Source organism: Neltuma alba, unplaced genomic scaffold, assembly GCF_004799145.2.
Source record: "Neltuma alba isolate B1F8T4 unplaced genomic scaffold, ASM479914v2 tig00011968_pilon, whole genome shotgun sequence".
NCBI classification, from domain to species: Eukaryota; Viridiplantae; Streptophyta; class Magnoliopsida; order Fabales; family Fabaceae; genus Neltuma; species Neltuma alba.
Window position 1 is genome coordinate 3,836 of NW_021636543.1, and position 19,301 is coordinate 23,136.

Genomic DNA, 19,301 nt, shown 5'->3' on the forward strand with positions numbered 1-19,301 from the left:
TACCACTATTTCGAACAACATGACCATTAATAGTCTTTCCCACTTCTAAATTCATGAGATCACCACAACCACAGGAGAGCAAGTAAAGTCGTTTCATCTCCACGAAATCCAGCAGTTTTTTCATGTGATCAAATAGTATAAAAGCATCTCTTATTGCTTTTCCATTCTTCACGTAACCCGCTATCATAGTGTTCCAAGATGTTAAATCCGTCACAGGCATATTATCAAACAACACTCTTGCCGTTTCCATATACCCAACTTTGGGATACATTAAAAGCAAACATCACATGCCAAGCCAGTAATCAATACCAATATAATGCATGAAATTTTCTGCCAACTTCACTCAGTAGTAGATCACCACACGCCTTGAGAACACATGGGTAGGTAAAATTATCTGGCTTTCGTCCAACACTGAACATTCGACGATACAGAACAAGAGACCTTAATGCGTTCCCGTCACAGGAATAACCTTTAATCATGAAATCCCATAAAAAAGAAGTCTTAAAGACAATTTGTTCGAATATTACCTGAGCTTCAGCCATGCGACCGCAACTAGCTTAGCAGGCAGTGAGCTTGGTATTCAGATAGTTGTTGTGTACCAGAGTACCGCAAGTGATTGTGTGGACATGAAGTTGCAGGCACTTCCGTAGGATCTGGTATTGGCGAGTGACAGCAAAACGGTTCCGCATTGTAAAGAGGTGACCGGGCGGATAAAACCTTGTTCCGGCCAATGAGTGACGGGGTGCATGAAGATTTGAGTAGGAGAAGGTGCCATTCATGAAGGAGAAGCACAGCAAGAGGGTAAAGGCAAAGTATATTACTAGAGCTTAAAGTAAGACGGTGGTGACCGCCTGACCGGGGAATTAAGTTTGTAAGTAGCGAGAAACGGAGGAAGAAAATGGAGGATTTGAAAAAATAATAATAATAAAGAAAAATCAAAATCAAAACTTCTTTTGGAGATGCGGGGTATCGATCCCCGTACCTCTCGCATGCTAAGCGAGCGCTCTACCATCTGAGCTACATCCCCATGGTTGTATTTATTAATGTAATCTGACTTAACATGTCAACCTTTTACTCCCCGGAAGGAAAGTGAATGCTACATGCGTCGACTTCAAAGAATGTTTTAAATTACAAAGCAACAACTTTCAATCACCGTCAAGGACTCATTCTCAGCGAGGGGGAATATTATGAAGACACGAAAATACCTGTTAGGTACCCAAGCTTGTGGTCATCACACAGCATTCACGCATTTATGTATATATAGCTGGAATGAACGTTACATGCCTCATTAAACATTATTGAATCTGGCACAGGCAAATACGTCAACATTTTTTTCCAACCTTCAAATACAATAAACTCTTGATGTTAAATCCTAAAATTCTTTATGGTTGGAGGCATAGTTCTTTATAGCATTCAATGTAATTAACAACCTTCTAATTAATCAGGGTGTATGGATACTAAAAGCTCCTTCATGGTTGATTTTATTTGGTCTAGGCCGCAGAATCATGCTGCTGTGGTTCTAACTAAAATTATAAACCGCCCCATGCATACAGTATGATTCTGATCTAGGCACGAAATGGCATATCAGGTTGAAGACTTCAAGTTAAAATGAAGTTTAGTCTGAAAATAAAACTCAGTCCTCTTTATATTTAAGGACTGAGAATTTGGTGCCTGGACACGATCGAGGAGAATAATTGATATTGTTTTGCAGACGTTGTGACAGAGTTTAGAGAGAGATTAATAATGGTCATTGTCTTTCCGGTCAGTTGAAAAACATGCTTAAAATATGGATTATCTTCCTACTTCTCCATCAATTCTTTAAACTTTCAGTTACAGAAACTGCCAGTTAAAATATGGTCCCTATATTTGCAGATAATTCTTTTGCCGCCTCTAAATACAAACTGCACAAGATGTATGGGATCAATTTTAAATTATCTTGGTCAAAGAATATATGTGGAAAGACAGCTGATGAATTTTGCAAATAAAATAATAGCAGTAGATGAATTTTATAATCATAAAATATTTGTGTCTGTGGGTTATTTTCTTTTCAAACTAAATAAAAATCTAGTTTTATAAAAGGAAAATATTCAAGAGAAAGCTTTTATTTATCCACTCAAAAGAAAAATCTCACTGTTATAACTTATTTTCCCGCACAAGATAATAATAGGCATTGGAATTATAACAGCAAGGGCAAGATTTTTTTTAAAAAAAAATACTGGGGAGGAATCGTAAAATTAAAAACCCTCAAAGAAACAATCAAATTAAAAGAAGTAATAAATTAATAACAATAACAGATTGTTTTTTAAAAATCATTCAAGACATCATGGGCGTCCCACATTGTTCTCCTCACGTCTCAACGCGTCGCTGTCTTTCTCTCTCCTCTAGGTGCACCGAAGGACAAGAAACTCTGGCACGAACAAATTCCCTCCTTTGCAGGAGAATATCTTGCACTCGAACCTGCAGGAAAAAAATTTGCTGAATCCATTCCTAAAGTTTCAGCAAAGTTTTAGGCTGTGGTTCGAGTACTTGCTCCTTAATTCATTTCTGCATTTTCATTTGATTGCTTCTTCGCCGGACGCTTTGCATTATCAACATACACCAAGCGCACGGAATCCTTTGTTCTGTCAAATTCTTGATACATTCTCTTCCTCTGCGATCATTATTATCGCGTTTCAACCTGGTTCTGCGTTCTCAAGACCCAGAGGCTTTCCCCAAGGCGTGACCTTGGAAACAGAGGAAAGCGGCTCTTTTTGCTTCACTTTTCTTTAAAAGCTTATGAATCGCAGGCTCTAGAGAGGTGCTAGAATCTTCAGGTTCAATGGGATGAAAAGGGAATGGAGATGTCAAGATCCAGTTATGCTGTTATTTACGTGATTCTTCTTTGCGCGTTGGCTAAAGGAGGCTGCGAAGGTAAGAGGTGGAATCTGCGGGAGTTTCTCAATGAAGAATGTCATTTGTCGTCGTCACTTCTTGAAGATGGGAAAAAGGTATATGCTTGCCTGTTTCAAACATTCGTTTTTCTCATTTCATTTTGACGTCTTTTAATTCCTTGGAATTTCGATCTGATAGAGCTTTATTCTGTTTTCCATCTTTTTGGTTTTCCCCCCTTTTCATGATTGTAATGAGGAATTTTTATTTCGATCTAAATGAATGGACGAAATGTGTCTTCGAGACGAAAACTCGTTCATCTGCTAATAATATCAAGCCTAGTATTGTGCATGTCTGTTACATAGGCAAGCCTACGTACATATTACGTGTGGAGTTAGTAGGATTGGTGGACCATGATCTGTTTGAACTTCGAAATACAATGTATCTCCGTATGTATAAGGTGGACTTCGTTTGCCCAACCATGACCAATACATGCCCTGCTGCTATTACTTTGCGAAGCATGTGCAAGGTTGAAATTTTGAGAAATCTATTTTACATCCTAGACTAGATATTATTATCTCCTATCGTAATATAATACTACTTCCAATCCTTAATATAAAAGTCTATTTAATTTTTATTTTAGTCTTAAATATAAAATCTTAATTTATTTTGTCTCTTATGTTTATTGATTTTTTTAAAAGATAGTTATTGTAATAATAATAGTTCTAACTAATAAATTTGATTAGCAAGAATATTTTAAAAAAAATAACATATATTTATTACAAATAATTAACTTAACTTATTTTGTTAATTTACTCAAATTAATCAATTAGTTCTTATATTTAAAACCGTACTTAGTAATTCATTTTAATTTTATACCCTAGACGGCGCACGAGAGATTATATTAGTTTATAAACAAAAAATGTAGTACTATACTAACGAGTTAAAGTGTGCTGTGCATGCAACAACTTTTTAATGAATTACTAATTTTACCTTTCACTTCTTATGATTGCTAACTTCATGCGAAAAATATGTTTATAAAAATTTGCAAAAGAATCAGACAAAAATACTAACACGAGAAATATTGCATGAGTTGGTTGATACAGTTAGAGCAAGCTTGGAAACACTGTAGGAAAGAGTTGGCAGCGAGGAGCCATGGGAACCAAGATTCTGAGTTGCATCCAACAGAAGCAGGGGGCAGTGACCTGGGGCCTTCACTTGGAGTTGAGGACATCCTACGCCAAGCGACTGAGTTTCTGGGACTCCAGTCCGAACAAAACTTCCTGGATTGCATCAAAACCAAAACTTCCCATGCTCCTGTTTCTCTAGACAATAATGCTGCCTCTCCACCTGTGGTTACCACGTACTTGACCAGTGGCTGTGAAAGGCACCTGCTTGCTGATTCACCGGCTGACAAAGTTCCCCCAAGCACTACTCCTTCTCATTCTCCTTCTCCTTCTTCATCTCCGTCATCTTCGTCTCCATCTCCGTCATCTCCGTCTCCTGGTCTTGCAAGTGAATCACCAAGCCATGACACAAAGTCTTCTGATTCTCCATCTGACGATTCCCCTTCTGGTTCTCTTTCACCAGATGAGTTTATGCCACATCAATCGCCACTACCACCTAGGTCTCCTAAACGTACTCCCCCATCTGTGCCTTTAGACTCCTCTCCTCCTCCTCCTCCTGAAGGTGATAACGGCAATCATATGCTAAAATTAATTTTTATTGCTGCTGTAACGGTATGTGCAATCGCAGCATTATTATTAATCTGCCTCTGCTGGGGTGCCGGAACCAACAAAGTCGACGACCCAACAGAGGCACACAAAGGCGACCGGGCTACAGTCACACTAGCCTCCGCAGATGTTTTTTCTGGTAAGCTTATGTTTGGTCCTTAACATTAGCCCATTGAATCCGTTTACATGGGTCCTCTGATCTTTTTATTGTTATATTTTCATTTCTTGTTTCAGGTTCGCAGAAGGCTGTTGTTTTGGAAAAGCATGACAAGAAAGTATATACTACGACCGGCGGTCTGATGGCAAACTCTGAAGGTGGCGGCGGCTCACTAACTGAGACAACAACATCGTCTACTGAACAAATGGCTAACCCTCCTCTGAAACCACCTCCGGGAAAATCAGCTCCTCCGCCTCCTCAGCCGCCGCCCCCACCGCCGCCAGCTGCTCCTCGTGCCCCACCACCTCCACCTCCAAAAGCTAAGGTTCCGCCAATTCCCCGGAAATCAATTCAAGGTAAAAATAAAGCACAGGGCAACTCTAGAGAGGGCGGTGAATGTGATGCTCCAAAACCCAAATTGAAGCCATTTTTCTGGGATAAAGTTAACAAAGCTGATCAAGGCATGGTTTGGCAACAAATCAATCAGGGATCATTCCAGTAAGACCAATAGTCCTGCCAAAATCTAACTTATCATTATGCATGAATAACTGAAGTAAATTATGCTAACATAATTACTGATCCTCATGACCATTTTCAGGTTCAATGAGGAAATGATCGAGTCTTTATTTGGTTGTGGCAACCAGAACAAAAATCAACGCAAGAAAGAAGCATCACTTGAACCTGCAATTCAATACATTCAGATTATTGACCCTAGAAAAGCACAGAATCTATCAATTCTCTTGCGAGCGCTGAATGTGACAACGGAAGAAGTTGTTGATGCCCTTGAAGAAGGTGACATTCTTCAGTCTTGAAGGGCAGTGTTCAGTTTGCATGTAGGAAAAAAATTAGTTTAGCTCCAATGAAGTGACTAATTCTTTATAAGCATGCCTTCATTTGCTTCTGTTAAACTTTTTTGCCAATTTCAAAATTGAACCAGCCTGAAATTTCTTAAAAATAAATGAGAATTTAAAAGCTAAATGAACAAACAGTCAAAGAAAAATAAAATATCACTAATCCCTCTTTATATTTTGCATATTATATATGTTGCCGCGGAGAAGTTATTCTGTGCGAACTGCTTCTGATCTGACTGATTTATTCACTTATCACCAACATTAAATAGCAAAAACACGTCCCTGAGTATGCTACTGGATCTAACAACTTAGGCCATTAATTTGAAACTCTGCAATGACCCAATGGCCACTCTGCAGATTTATGTCTTTGTTATGAGTGAGGACTTGGGAGCAGTTCTGTTTAAATCTCCTCATGTTGTTACTTTTTGAAGTCGCACTCATGCATTTCAAAGCAAGAATCACTTTCAATCTGTGGGTTTAAATTTGAATCAGGAAGTGAGATTCCGGCTGAGATCATCCACGCGTTGCTGAGGATGACGCTAACAGCAGACGAGGAATTAAAACTTAGACTATTCACTGGCGACCTAAATCAACTTGGCCCTGCTGAGAGATTTCTCAAGGTGTTGGTTGACATTCCCTTCGCTTTCAAACGCCTAGAATCTTTGATGTTCATGACTACCTTTACAGAAGAGGTCACGAGTCTCAAGGAGTCCTTTACAACACTAGAGGTATGAATGAGATTCCTACGTTTACGTCGAATATGATCTATTCATATATTTAACAGTTACCATTAAAAAAAAAAGGACCAAGAACAAAGAGCAATGTAAGCTTATTGTTTGCTATATCTGAATGGCAGGTTGCCTGCAACAACCTCAGAAAAAGCAGGTTATTCCTGAAACTATTAGAAGCAGTTCTGAAAACTGGCAACCGAATGAATGATGGCACCTATCGTGGCGGTGCTCAGGCATTTAAGCTTGACACACTACTGAAACTATCTGATGTAAAAGGAATTGATGGCAAAACAACCCTATTACACTTCGTCGTCCAAGAGATTATACGATCTGAGGGCATAAGAGCTGTACGGACACAGAAAGCTAACCAAACCAGCGGGTCTAGTGTGAAAACCGAAGATTTCCTTGATGACACCAATGAAGAATCAACAGCAGAGCATTATCGCAGGCTGGGTCTTCAGGTGGTTTCAGGTTTAGGCGAGGAGCTGGAAGACGTCAAAAAGGCGGCAGTTGTAGACGGTGAAGGCATAACAGCCACAGTCTCAAAGCTTGGCCAGTCATTAGTGAAGGCCAAAGAGTTCCTCAACAAGGAGATGAGGAGTCTTGATGAAGACTCAGAATTCCATCGTTGCTTGGAATGTTTTGTGGAGAAAGCAGAGTCAGAGATCACATGGCTGCTGGAGGAAGAGAAGAGGATAATGGCTCTGGTAAAGAGCACGGGCGATTATTTCCATGGGACTGCAGGAAGAGACGAAGGATTGCGTTTGTTCGTGGTGGTGCGCGATTTCTTGATAATGCTGGATAAGGCATGTAAAGAGGTTCAAGACACAAACATGAAATCAGCAAAGGCTTCCAAGAAAGAGAGTCCAACCGTATCATCTGTTCCAGAGACTCGGCAGCCACATGATATTCATCGGCGACTATTCCCCGCAATTGCAGAGCGGCGAATGGGTTTCTCCGATTCCGACGATGAAAGCTCATCATCATCACCATAGTCATTATTGACTTAGACCTTGCTCTGCGCTTCAGGTACGAATGCCAGCAAAATAAAGGGAAATTTGGCTTCGCGAACAAGTTCTGTGCTTAAAAGATGTTGAAGGAGCATATATATTGTAAAGCAACATGTGCTATGGGCTAATTATGTAATGTCTAGTTTATCTTTCCTACCTGCCTCCTAACACGTTGGGGAACAGACATTTGTTGGAACCTTGAGCAGAAGTCGGAATCATGCTTCGGTGCTTGGTGTGATGAGATGAATGTGTTTTTAGTATCCTTATTTGGTTATTAATCATGTTGGATTGAACAACATTCATCCTGCAAATTTCTGCAGAGGATTTATTATAAAGATGTGTACAGACTGCGCGATGGTTTCTACACATGGGAAATAGCAATACCATAATTACATATTGGTGATGTCACCTGACTTCGAAGTTGTGCGGAATATCCAAAAACACTATTTTCACGGTGATTTATGAAGAACCTTACTGCTTGATGATATTATGCGGAAGAAAGAAGAGGGTGAAGAACATAAATGAGATAATACATGAGAAATGTGATCTATTTTCACTATAGGCCGATGTTAAAAGGTGAACGAGGCATATTGGGAAAGAGTCTAGGATCAAGAGGACTGTGAGAAAAAGTTAGTGATAGTTAGCCACACGAGTGTATTAATAATAAATTGCTCCAATTATTCTAAAATACTCCTCCGATCCTTAATATAAGACCCATTTAATTAATTTGATTAGATTAAGGAAGTTAGGTAAATTAGTTAATTATAATAAATATGACACGTTTTCCTAAAATACCATAATCATATTTCTTAATACCTCATTTTTCTCTTCTACTTGATTATGGTTGAAAGGGTATCTATAGGGGTAATTTAGAGATAATTGATAAATATGATAAATGGGTCTTATATTTAGAACCAAAACCAACTTACCAATTGGGTCTTATATTAAGGACCGGAGGAGTAATAAATTGGAATCCAGAGATTATGTGCTTCTTTGTTTTCCGCCCACCCCCATGGAAAGATTAAGGTTGTTTATCAGTTATCACCAAAAGGAAAACCGCGGACTAAAACGGCATACTTTGGTTGAAAACGCAACAATTTGTAATGTTTTTCCGAATAATACTGAACTGAAATTTATTATAGTAAAAACTCTAAACAAAACAAGTCAATCTAATTTCTTCAATCAACTTCCTTCTAGCAGAAGCTAGCTGATCTACGATACAAATAATTTGTAAAATTCTAAAAACCATTTGCAATTATTTGAAACCTGATTCATGTGTTATTTGCATTTTAAAATTTGGGAGATTAACTAAAAAATTATCAACAATATGGTTGTAAATATGAAAACTTAGTTATTTATATATAAATTTCCAGTATGTACAATGAAGCTGCTAGTTCTCAATTCAACTTCAAATTTCAAACGTTACAAGAATAGGAGTATTTTGATCAATAGATTAGGTAAAAACAGAGAGGGAAAGGGGGGGCGGGGGAGTAAACAACCTCTGTCCTTATTATCATTTATTATATTAGAGCCTCTAAATGACAAATAAATTATTATCTCTGATTCTTAATATAAAATCTCGTCTGGTTTTTATTTTGGTCTTAAATATAAAATTTTAATCCAGTTTGTTCTTATATTTATTTATTTATTTTAAAGTAACCTTTTAATAATGGTAATTCTAGCAAACACACTTGATTAACAAAGATATTTTAGAAAAAACAATACATATTTATTCCAAATAACTAATTTAACTTATTTTTTTAATCTCCTTGAATTAATCAACTAGCTCTTATAATTATGATCGGGGATGATAATAAATAATGTAAATTTGGTCTGAGAAGGGAGGCTTTGACGACACAAGTGGTTGTATTACTTGTATATGTATAGTTAATTTCAAGTTTTTGTTAAGTTGTGATAATTAAATGATTAATGTGTAAAAATAATTAATACCGAACTTAAAAATTAATAATGATGTTTTTTGCCAACAAAAATTAATAATGATGTTAAAAAGAAACTCTTGATCATATTTTAAAAATTACTCGAAAACAAAAACTTTGACAAAATAAAAGCTTCAAAATAAGATGTCATACAAACTCATACCAAATTGAAACCCTTTTTTCAATTTGCATCAAAGAAAAGACTAAAGATGGTCAGAGACCTTTTTTCCTGTAATAAAGTAAAAGAAAAAACTCACAAGGTTAAAACCCTAGGAGACAAATCTTAAGAAGCCCGGTGCAACGGCACCGCCCTTGCCCCTGCTACAATTCGGCCGGCTGTCCCGTTATTCCAAAACGTCTTTATCCCTTTCGTTCCGTTCAAAATGGCTCCAAAGCGTCGCCTTCAAGACTCGCCTCCTGCTGCTGCTGCTGCTTCTTCTGCAGAAGATGAAGTGGAAGAATCAGAGAGCGATGCTGTTGAAGAGGAAGCCAACGGTGTTTCTGACGACATAGAGCGCGAAGATGGAAAGTCTGAGGGCGATGCTGAGGATGAATCGGCTGAGGAATCCGAAACCGAGTCCGACAACACTCAGCCCTCGCCGTCCGTGTCGGACTTCACTATCAAGCCCATTGTTAGCAAGCCAATCAATGACTCCACGAAATCTATGAAGCATGCTACCAACAACAATTCGGCTCCTGTGCCAGCGACGATCGTCGCTGCCGGAGGCTCAAAGCGCTCTAATGAGAGCAACGCGGAGAAGAAAGAGTCCAAGAAGAAGAAGGTATCGGAAAGTCAAGATGACGATGTAAAAAAGGAATCTGGTGTCCAACGTATTTGGAATGAGGATGATGAGATCGCGATCTTAAAGGGCATGATCGATTACCATTCAAAGAGAGGTGTTGACCCATGCTCTGAGATGTCGTTGTTTCATGAATACATGAAGAATAAGATCCATGCTGATGTATCCAAGATACAATTAGTGAACAAAATCAGGAGTCTGAAGAGGAAATTCCAAACGAATGCAAGAAAGGGTGAAAATGGTGAGGACCCTGTTTTCTCTAAGCCGCGTGATCGCGAAATTTTTGAGCTTTCCAAAAAAGTTTGGGAATCTGCAGCTGCTAATGGAGTGGATCAGAGAAAGCCAACCCAGAGCAAAGGCAAGAATTCTTCTACTGTAGTATCGCCAAAGCGGGAAATAGCTGAGAATAAAGATGAGCCACATGGTGACGTGAATGCTATACCAGCAAAATCATGCTCTAAATCGTCCGTCTTGGATGGGTTTCTGGTCTCCGGGAAGCTTTCGTTACCTGAATCTGCCATGGACATTGTGAAGGAAGCAATACCTTTGATCGGGAGTTCGAAGGCCAAGGAGTTGGAACGAAGAGGGAAGGAATTGCAGAAGGATGAATTTCTGTTGTACTTAAAGAGGGTGGAATTGATTCATGATAGCGCAAAACTAGCACTGGCTGTAATAAAATCATCGATGTAGTAACTACCCTGGCCACGGTGAGGTCCATTACGACTTTCTGAGAAATATAGTTTGGTGCCATAGGATTTTTTGATGAAGAGTAACCATTGTAGGTTTTTTTGCAGAGGAGATAAATACTTTGTTGGAATTTTCATGGCAGACATAGTTTTTCGAGTTACTAATGGATCAACACCTTTTGCTTGCTTTATATTTGTATGTACTGATTCTGGTTTGATTTTTGAAAGCTATGTTACTAAGAAATGAATATTCCCCCTTTTGGTGTCAGACAAATGCCTTTGCATTGTGGTTGTATTCGACAGGTTTATTTAACCCATTCGTCTTAACATATGAATAATGTGATGACTTGAATGAGTATTTTCTTAGTTTATGACTTTCGGAATAGCCTGCGATTAAGGGAAAGAATTATGGGGCCATTATTTTCTTGGCTAGTTCAATTGGGTCTTCTATCCGGGCGAGCATTTTCTCGTGTTCATGACCTTTGAAATGGACTACGAGAGGCAGATGAAGGGAACTGAGTTATGGTAGACATAATCTGCTATGAACAATAAGCTTTCAGGATGGTTTGATTGGTTTTTGTGTTTAGATCGTCGGAGGCTGTTCCTTTTCCCCCCTTCTGTATGATGATGAGCTTTCCAGATAAGATGATTAGCATTACAAATTGCAGTCCAAACAAACTAGTCTCATTCCTAATTCTCCTTCTCGATCAGATTCTTGTCTTGATTTCAGTCTTCAGAGGCCATTGACAATTACCTTGGGTCAATTGGAGGACAATTAGTCGATTACCTCTGAACTGTAATATGAGTGGGAATGAGAGCATGAGTTTGTATTGAAAGTACGAGTTCTTGTCAATTTTTCGATTGCAAAGTAAGCCTTAATTAAGCTCACATTGGGACGAAGCAGCGCCCAAAGTTATTCGATTTCTTTGTTGCTGGGAATCGTCTCACCTACAGTTCCATCTTCCAGCAACTTTAAATATTGATATTGAAACCGATGATGATTATGGTTCCTGGTTTGTGGCAAACATGTTAACAGACGAGAACCACGAGTGCTATCCTTTCTTCCCCCTAAAAGGTCAAAATGGATCGGTAAAAAGCTAATACAAAAGGTTCAGCATACAAGGACTGTAGACATGAGTTTGAAGAAAAAAGGTCTTCAGAACTTATGCCAGATGCTACTGAACCTTAGAAAGAGAAAATAAATTTAGTAAAGGCAAGGTGTCTTGATGGATCACAGTCGGAAGTTGGAACTGCTTCTTAAAACAAAAACTTCCAGGCTTTGGTTCCTTGAGTTGCAATAGAAAACTGAATTCCGGATCCAATTCAACTCTAAAATAAGACAAGCCGGAGTGGTCCAGAGGACATTTTTGTACAGATTGTCCCTCAAAAACAATCCCTGTTTCGCAATGAGCTTTCTTTCCGTATTTACATTTGCGCATAATGATGGTCCAGCCTTCTTGCCTGACAGATCTTGGCGCATTGCCAAGTTCTCTTAGAAATTGGAATAGACTCTCTTGAGCAGCATGGAGTATTATCAGATTGAAAAGCGAGAGCTGCAAAGGTAAGGGGATGCTGAATTTTTAATCACTGATATAGAGGTGAAGGAGCTATCTGTGATGAAGAATTAAATTCCTTTTCCTCCAAATAACGTTCAGCAGCACTATTATATGCTTCATAATTAGCGTGAGCTCATCTCTATGTAGATTTAACAAGCTCTCCTTGAGCCAGAGTTGAAAACTACGGAAGCTGTGGGCAGGAAAACTTCCAAACCAAATGGAGCGAGTTAAAGGGCATGAAACAAAGATGTGAACCAAAGATTCAGTATCACGACAGCCAAATGGACACAGATTCGAGCAATTGAAGTGATCTTTTAGGAGAATCTCGCTTGACGGAATTGCATTGAATCTGTTTTTTTATGCCTAATAGTCCTTCCTTCTTCTGCTTTGGCTGTGGAAGGATATTAAAAACTCCAACTCCTCCCGTTCTAAATATAAAACTTATATATATACTATAAAATGGGTCTTATATTTAGGATTGGAAGAGTATTTGGCATGTGACCGTATAAATAAAATATGCACCGACCACATGGATAGACCCTGCTTGTCCTAGAATTTTGATTCCCTTCTCAGCTCAGTGCTACAAAGACAGACAGACACTTATTTTTGTTAACCATATTTTTCGGTGAAATGAACGCACATACTTTCTAGGATTTGTCTTTCGAATAGGGCCTTCTATTTAATTCATCTATATTTCTCCTAACGCACCGCTCTGTGCTTTTTGTCTTCTGGGATAGCGAATTGCAGGTCTTTTGAGGAGTACTGTTAAACAGCTAATACCTTGAACCTTTTCACGTCAAACGGCTTTTCAGCATTGCAAGACAAATAAACTTCGATTAACGAACCATAGCCCCAAAATATGGTTAACTGTCAGTTGCCTTTGATGCAACTTGGATAAAGGATGAGAACCCTTTTATTTAACCACTTTCGTCTTTCTCGGCCAAAAAAAATAAAAAAAAAACCGCTTTCGCCTTTGAGACCGGTTAGCTTTGCGTTTTGCGCTTCAGACATGCTTTTACATCCTCTACATCTATAATTTAGAGCACACGGTGTTTCAAAAAGAAAAAAAGAAAAAATTGATATTTTTATCAAAGCTAAATCTTTTTACTGTAAAATGCATGAGTGATAATGAGCATGAAAAAATATGTAGTAAAACACAACTAAATTGCAAGTTTTTTGAAAATCATACCCGTGATATTTTTGGCTGTATTGAAAGTGTGGAAAATTAAAAGAATATTAAAAGAAAAGGCCACATAACCCAACTAATGATTTTGTCAAAGAAACCGCAATGTTCGCATTTATGAATAGTGCTGATTTTATAAATTTTATATTTTGTGATGAATCCCACTTATTCTCGTTTTCCTTGTTTTATTTTCTTCCATATACAGTATTGCAATTTAGAAATTCAAACACATCTATTCTCATTTACATTCCCATTTTAATGTTCACTGCAAAGAGATTCTGCTGCCAACTAAGTGACTAATTGCTTAAAAAAGGAAAAAGAATACAAAGGTAAAGTAAGCACTATCTCTATGACTGTGCTATGAAGATAAATTTGCGGGAAGAAAAGCCAAAAAAAAAAATGACCACCATCTGTAATAATCACACATTTACACTGGGAAGAGCAGTTTGGTCTTTGGTGGCCTCAGAAACGGTCGCAGGTTTCTTTTCTTTCGGTGAAAGTAGCATAGAAATGGACAGTCCATAAAGTAACATCAACATCTAAAGGATAGGAAAGAAGCCAAAACACAAAAGCAGATAATAGTGGACTCCAGATGTATCCTAGTCAGCGTCACTAATCAACAGAGGCATTTGCAGAAACGTAATATGCTACAGAGAACAAGGCATGAACAAAGCACACAACCCCTCCAATGGACAGAAAATGATGGTGTGAGAAACCACACGAATCCTTTGACTTGTTGTTGGACAAAGCTCCTATCACCAGCATGAACATTCCAACGGCCATCACAATCCTGATCCCCACACACACAAAGATAGAAAGAAAACAGAAGGGAAGATTTGCTTAGTATGCAATAATATGGTTAAAACCTGTAGTAGGAAAGATACATACCAAGTTAGAATGAGGCAAGCCACTGAGAGTTGTCTATTGGGAGGAGCCTTTGCAAACTCTTGTTGAGAACAAAGGCAGTCGCAGCCACCAAGCATATTGGCTATAACATGGGCTATTGCCAAAAGTGCTGCTGCACCTAACCCCAACAGGAAAGCTTCATGGCTTGGTTCTCTGCACTCGAATATCCACAATTTCAAGTGCTTAACCTGCTTGTTCAAAACATCTCGGACGAATTAGTTATAGACTTTGCTGCATTCAAGATGTACTTGCGATGTTGTGTGTATTTTGTTTCTTCTTGCTTGCAATTTGGAAACAGAGGGAGCTTCAAGCATACCTTGTTTTGTTCACTTTCAGCCCTGATGCCAAGATACCCAGCTGCCCCATCCATGACTACGATCAAGAAACACAGAAAAACGCCTGCCCCTCTTGCCATTTCTCCGAGGAGTTTATCTGTTTTCAGGTTTCCTTGCTTTTAAGTTTCAAAAAAGAGATCTAGAGGATGGGAAAAAAGAAGTATCGGGTGTGTATGTGTGTGTGTGTGTATATATATATATATGGAGTAAAGAAAAGTGTACAGAATGGGATTGGAAGGGGGTGGGAAAGGAGCGTGAAAGCTTCTTTTAATCCACAGTGCAAACTTTAATTTGCTTGTCTTGTTTCTCCTTCGGCCTCTGATTCCCTTGATAGAGGAGAAAGCTGGGTATTAAACTATTCAGTGTAAACCAGCTCATTCAGTAGTGGCGATAGACATTTACATAAGGGCCCAATTATGAGACCTGTGACAAATTTTCTCGTTTCTTTGACTTTTGACGATGCAGGACTGACATATCACTTGTTTCTGCTATTATAATTTCAGAACCATTATGTTGCCTGCTACAGCCTTCAAAGTTCAGACATGTAATGTTTTTTTTTTCAAATTAAAGGGATAAACACCAATAATCTAAAGTTAGAAGTGAGATCAAACTGTAAACCTTCTGTAAACCTCCACTTACAAGACGCTATTAGATTATAAGTACAAACATGTATTGTTTCAGCATTTCGAGGCGACTAAAAACATATGGGCACCAAATGTCTCTTTGCCCTTTTGTCAGTCCATGATGTTCTTGAATTTATACATGTTCGAAAGGTTGATCCACGTTCAGTGAATAAGTAAAAAAAACGTCTAAGAATCACAGGGCAAACTTCGAGAAAGCTTTATTTATTGAAGAAGACGTTAAGACCTTTCGTCCCTAGCCTAAAGTGTAGGGCCTCCTAGGCAAGAAAATCTCTTCTACGAGAAAATACCTCGATCCTATACCAAATAATAATATGCGTGGAAGCTGGGTGCAACCATTCCATTTCAAGGGAGTGTTTGGATACTCAAAAAGTGATTCTCAGAAGCACTTTTCGTAAATCGAGATAACTCATCCATATATTACCTCGTAGACTGTAAATCACTTCTGAAACCATGATTTGGTTTGCATCCAAACACCCCCAAATCGTCTTTCCCAATAAAAAGACATAATCTTTCATGACACGTGACGATGACGTGGCGGTGACGTGGCAGTGAATGTGCACTGGGCTATTGTTTCTCATTTGGGCCAAGTCCAAAATCTTTTTTTTTCCCTAAGTATAGTATCTTCCTATGGAGACAATCCTATTCGAAACACCGTCAGATACTAAATGTGAATAATTCTCCTAGCAAGCCTTCAAATCTTAGTTTGCCATGTTTTAAGAGATTAGTCCCTTCTGCTAGATCTAACTTTTTTGGTCAACTCCAAAATCTTGATATAGCACATCTTTGCTCCTGTAGCATTTTGTGATCACCCCATCAGACTTACCTGGGTTTTGAAAATTCTCTCCCAGCGCCGCAGCAATCCGAACCCTTGTCCTTAAAAGCAGGCCCAAAAGGGTAAAACCGAGTCATTGAGTCTGAGCTCGTGCGCCTATAATTTGCGCTTCTTTTAAAATGTAGCCAACAAAAAAGTAAACCAAAATGCCCATCTTTCCTTGAGCTTCAAGCTGTTAAACCTATGCTTATCATATGTGTTATTGCAATTTTTTTATTTTATGCAATTACGGTGCTGCTCGCAGGATGGCTTTGCTGACTTTATGTTTTGCATCACTCGTCGTTTCTTTTAAATTATGACACCATCGTCGAGTTTTGTACCATTCAAAGTAGAAAAGAAGGTCCAAATGAAGTCAGGCTGGGTCTTGCCATGATGGGACAAGGCCCAACAACAGATTGGCTAAATATTCCGGGCTTTTGAGAAATATGGGTCGGACTCAATGACCTCGATAAAACCCTCTCGTCAAAGCCCATCGTCATAACTCAGACGATGCAGGGGAAGGGGAACCACGTAAGTTGAAATCGCTGTTTTGGGATAGTTTGCGCACAAGACGAACGATGTTCGAGCTTAGTAAGTTCGAAATAATCATCAGAGCGATGCATGAGGGAACTGAACAGTCTCGGAGATTGATGGGGGAAAGACATAATAATTGCAGAACCTTAACTAAGCGTAAACAGTAAACACCAACCTACTGGTTTTCAAAGGAAACGTCTTTCGCACACGCCGCCCCACCAGCGGTCATTATGATGACAAGTAGATAAGCTATATGCAGGAAGGGGAATCATATTAGACTTTGGATTCGTAACCGCAAAACGCACTAACACTTGTTCTATGGTAAACTCTTGAAACCTATCAAAAAGAACAAAATCATGCGTATAATTAGAAGCAACTAGAACCTAAGGGCCATTGTTAAGTGTTAACTACCAGCCATCAGCACCAAAACAAGAATGATTTTCCAAGGAAGCGCGTTCACCACACGCTCCACCAGCCGTCAGTGAGAGATCGTCCTCCCTCTATAGCGCCATGCATCACTTAAGGAAGGATTTTGAAGAAGCGTTATCAGACATCATCTGTGGCAGAAGAAGCCTCTTCCCTGTCATGTTGCTCAGCAGAGTTAACTGTTCCACAGAGAACACGCAGAAGCCTTGGGAGTAAAGCCTTGTTTGAGCCACAGGCGAGTTCACCAGCACCTGCAACACCTGGTTGCGATTTAACCTCTCCAAATCCCCAAATACGGCGCTGTTCTGAACGGAGGATTGGGAATGCGAAGCACCACAGTGGGACAGAAAAGGCGGCGAATCGGAGGGCATGGATTGGAGAGCGTTGAACTGGGCCTGCAGAAATTTGACGTACTTGTACGCCTCCTCCAGCAACGTGGCTTGGTCCATCTTCTTGTCCCACGGCATCAATTTCTGCAAGCACCGAGTCTTATCGCTGAGCTTCTGCCGTCGCTGACGAGCCAGGTTGCTTTGAGGAATCGCCGCAGAGGATTTTTCACCGAAGGGAGCATCCAGCGAAGAAGAGGCTGGTTTGGTGTTGTGCGCAGGAGCGATGGCAAAGAAGTTGTTACCAACAGCGGCAGGGTCGGGGTTGTGTTGGGGCGCCGCCGGCATGGTGTTGGGAGTGGAAGCGAGAGAGTCGAAGCGGGGACGCTTATGAGGAAAGGACTCGATGGAATGGAGTTGAGGGAGAATGTTGAAGGTTGATGAATCGTAGAGGCTGGTAGGGCAGTGACTGGAGCCGGAGAAGAAGTCGAAGGGGTGAGAAGTGATCCCACAGGTGGCAGCGTATTCGAAGAGACCTGGCTCAGGTTTGGGCACGATAGTGGGCTTCTTCTCTCTTGTCCCTGCCATGTGGTCCTCATCACTGTTAAAGCCCTGAGCAGCTTCACCATGCAGATTCAGAGACAGGGAATCATCTGGTAGGAAAGCAAGACTGGGAAGCCCAGTGCCGGCGGCGTAATCAGAGAAGACGGATGGATTGAGGCTGAGAATGGACTGAAGACTGACGCCGGAAAACATTGGGTCCAAGGAGGAGGAGGAGGAGGAGTCATCGGGCCCAGAATAGGCTGAGACAAAGTTGCGATCCATCCAGTTGATTGAGAAGAGGCAGAAAGAGTGGGAATGAGAGTGAGGTAGAAGAAGGAATGAATGAACTATGAAGAATAAATAAAGATGGCAAGGAGAGGAGGTTACGAGAAGAAGAAAGACGTGAGGGGAGGGGGGGGGTGAGGAGGTCGAGGATGATTGGGTCCGTACATGTTAGGGTACGTTGAGGTGGCGGAAGGGGGAGAGAGAGGTGGGTGCTTTTGTCTGCGTTTGCTTTCTGGCCGTTTCAGCTCCTCCCCAAGAAAACCGCCTCTGCTCTGCTTCTCTGTCCTTTTGTCTTCTTTTGTCTTTTAAAGTAGTTTTCACGTCCACCGTAGGATGAGGTTCATCTTAATCTAATGGCTGCGGGGCCATTCTCTCTGCGTCTGCGCAGGCTCATGGAAAGAGAACTCCTTCATCCCCACATTCATGCACGCCATTCCCTCGCTTTAAAGCATAGGCAGCCCTTGCTTAATCTTAATGTTGTGTTATTAAATCCTAGCCACGACATGTCTGTGTATCTATGGCGGCTTCTTTATTCACAGATTCTTGCAACACCTGTTGACGCACGCACGGTTGATAGGTGTAATTCTTTATCCCATATATATATATATATATATATTCTTGTTTTCCACATCATGGATCAGCATGTGCGCGCGGATAATAAATAGTACATTATGGATCATTCTGTCCATGTCCATGCATCTCTTCAAACGTAAGAGGGCATTTCAATATTAGTGCCCGGTTGAGTTAAATGCGGACGGATTTCAAGTGCCAAATGATTTCAGGGGAAAGCAAGTGTACTATACTGATTAACTAATTAAATTGCGATAGCAATCTGTATCAAAGGTTTGTCTGGTTAGAAAAGGAACACAAGTTGTATAGGGTAAGGGGATTAGTCATAGTGAGCTGTGTGCATAGAGATAAGAAGCGGGGAGTAAGATTGTCGTGAGGGTGGTAGAAAAGAAGGGAGAGCTTCGGGGTA

General features: G+C 39.9%; 4 protein-coding genes and 1 non-coding gene across 5 annotated transcripts; 2 read left to right on the top strand and 3 right to left on the bottom strand.

The window, feature by feature from the left end:
* Positions 1 to 954: 954 nt before the first annotated feature.
* TRNAA-AGC (transfer RNA alanine (anticodon AGC)) lies at positions 955 to 1,027 on the bottom strand. The gene has a single exon. It is a non-coding gene; the product is annotated as a tRNA-Ala (tRNA).
* A 1,727-nt stretch (positions 1,028 to 2,754) lies between these two features.
* LOC114720173 (formin-like protein 3) lies at positions 2,755 to 7,555 on the top strand. The gene is made up of 6 exons (XM_028905793.1): positions 2,755 to 2,987; positions 3,975 to 4,740; positions 4,836 to 5,256; positions 5,357 to 5,550; positions 6,102 to 6,337; positions 6,466 to 7,555. Exons 1-6 carry the CDS (start codon positions 2,835 to 2,837, stop codon positions 7,333 to 7,335), a joined length of 2,640 nt encoding a protein of 879 aa, XP_028761626.1. The 5' UTR covers positions 2,755 to 2,834; the 3' UTR covers positions 7,336 to 7,555.
* A 2,039-nt stretch (positions 7,556 to 9,594) lies between these two features.
* Positions 9,595 to 11,144, top strand: LOC114720135 (STOREKEEPER protein-like). The gene is made up of 2 exons (XM_028905749.1): positions 9,595 to 10,794; positions 10,882 to 11,144. The coding sequence occupies exon 1, from the start codon at positions 9,671 to 9,673 to the stop codon at positions 10,775 to 10,777; it is 1,107 nt and encodes a 368-aa protein (XP_028761582.1). The 5' UTR covers positions 9,595 to 9,670; the 3' UTR covers positions 10,778 to 10,794; positions 10,882 to 11,144.
* Positions 11,145 to 13,800: 2,656 nt separating this feature from the next.
* On the bottom strand, positions 13,801 to 15,039 carry LOC114720172 (uncharacterized). The gene is made up of 3 exons (XM_028905792.1): positions 14,735 to 15,039; positions 14,401 to 14,606; positions 13,801 to 14,302 (listed from the first exon to the last, which is right to left on the bottom strand). Exons 1-3 carry the CDS (start codon positions 14,831 to 14,833, stop codon positions 14,125 to 14,127), a joined length of 483 nt encoding a protein of 160 aa, XP_028761625.1. The 5' UTR covers positions 14,834 to 15,039; the 3' UTR covers positions 13,801 to 14,124.
* A 2,077-nt stretch (positions 15,040 to 17,116) lies between these two features.
* Positions 17,117 to 18,965, bottom strand: LOC114720114 (transcription factor bHLH117). The gene has a single exon (XM_028905726.1). It carries the CDS (start codon positions 18,317 to 18,319, stop codon positions 17,258 to 17,260), a length of 1,062 nt encoding a protein of 353 aa, XP_028761559.1. The 5' UTR covers positions 18,320 to 18,965; the 3' UTR covers positions 17,117 to 17,257.
* Between the last annotated feature and the right edge of the window lie 336 nt (positions 18,966 to 19,301).

Bases quoted from the DNA above. Each gene is read 5' to 3' on its own strand.
- LOC114720114 (XM_028905726.1), bottom strand. From the start codon at position 18,319: ATGGATCGCAACTTTGTCTCAGCCTATTCTGGGCCCGATGACTCCTCC.
- LOC114720173 (XM_028905793.1), top strand. From the start codon at position 2,835: ATGGAGATGTCAAGATCCAGTTATGCTGTTATTTACGTGATTCTTCTT. The intron at 4,741-4,835 runs GTAAGCTTATGT...TTCTTGTTTCAG, and splicing joins CTCCGCAGATGTTTTTTCTG to GTTCGCAGAAGGCTGTTGTT. The intron at 5,257-5,356 runs GTAAGACCAATA...GACCATTTTCAG, and splicing joins ATCAATCAGGGATCATTCCA to GTTCAATGAGGAAATGATCG.
- LOC114720172 (XM_028905792.1), bottom strand. From the start codon at position 14,833: ATGGCAAGAGGGGCAGGCGTTTTTCTGTGTTTCTTGATCGTAGTCATG. The intron at 14,607-14,734 runs GTATGCTTGAAG...TTGAACAAGCAG, and splicing joins CTGAAAGTGAACAAAACAAG to GTTAAGCACTTGAAATTGTG. The intron at 14,303-14,400 runs GTATGTATCTTT...TGTGGGGATCAG, and splicing joins GCTTGCCTCATTCTAACTTG to GATTGTGATGGCCGTTGGAA.
- LOC114720135 (XM_028905749.1), top strand. From the start codon at position 9,671: ATGGCTCCAAAGCGTCGCCTTCAAGACTCGCCTCCTGCTGCTGCTGCT.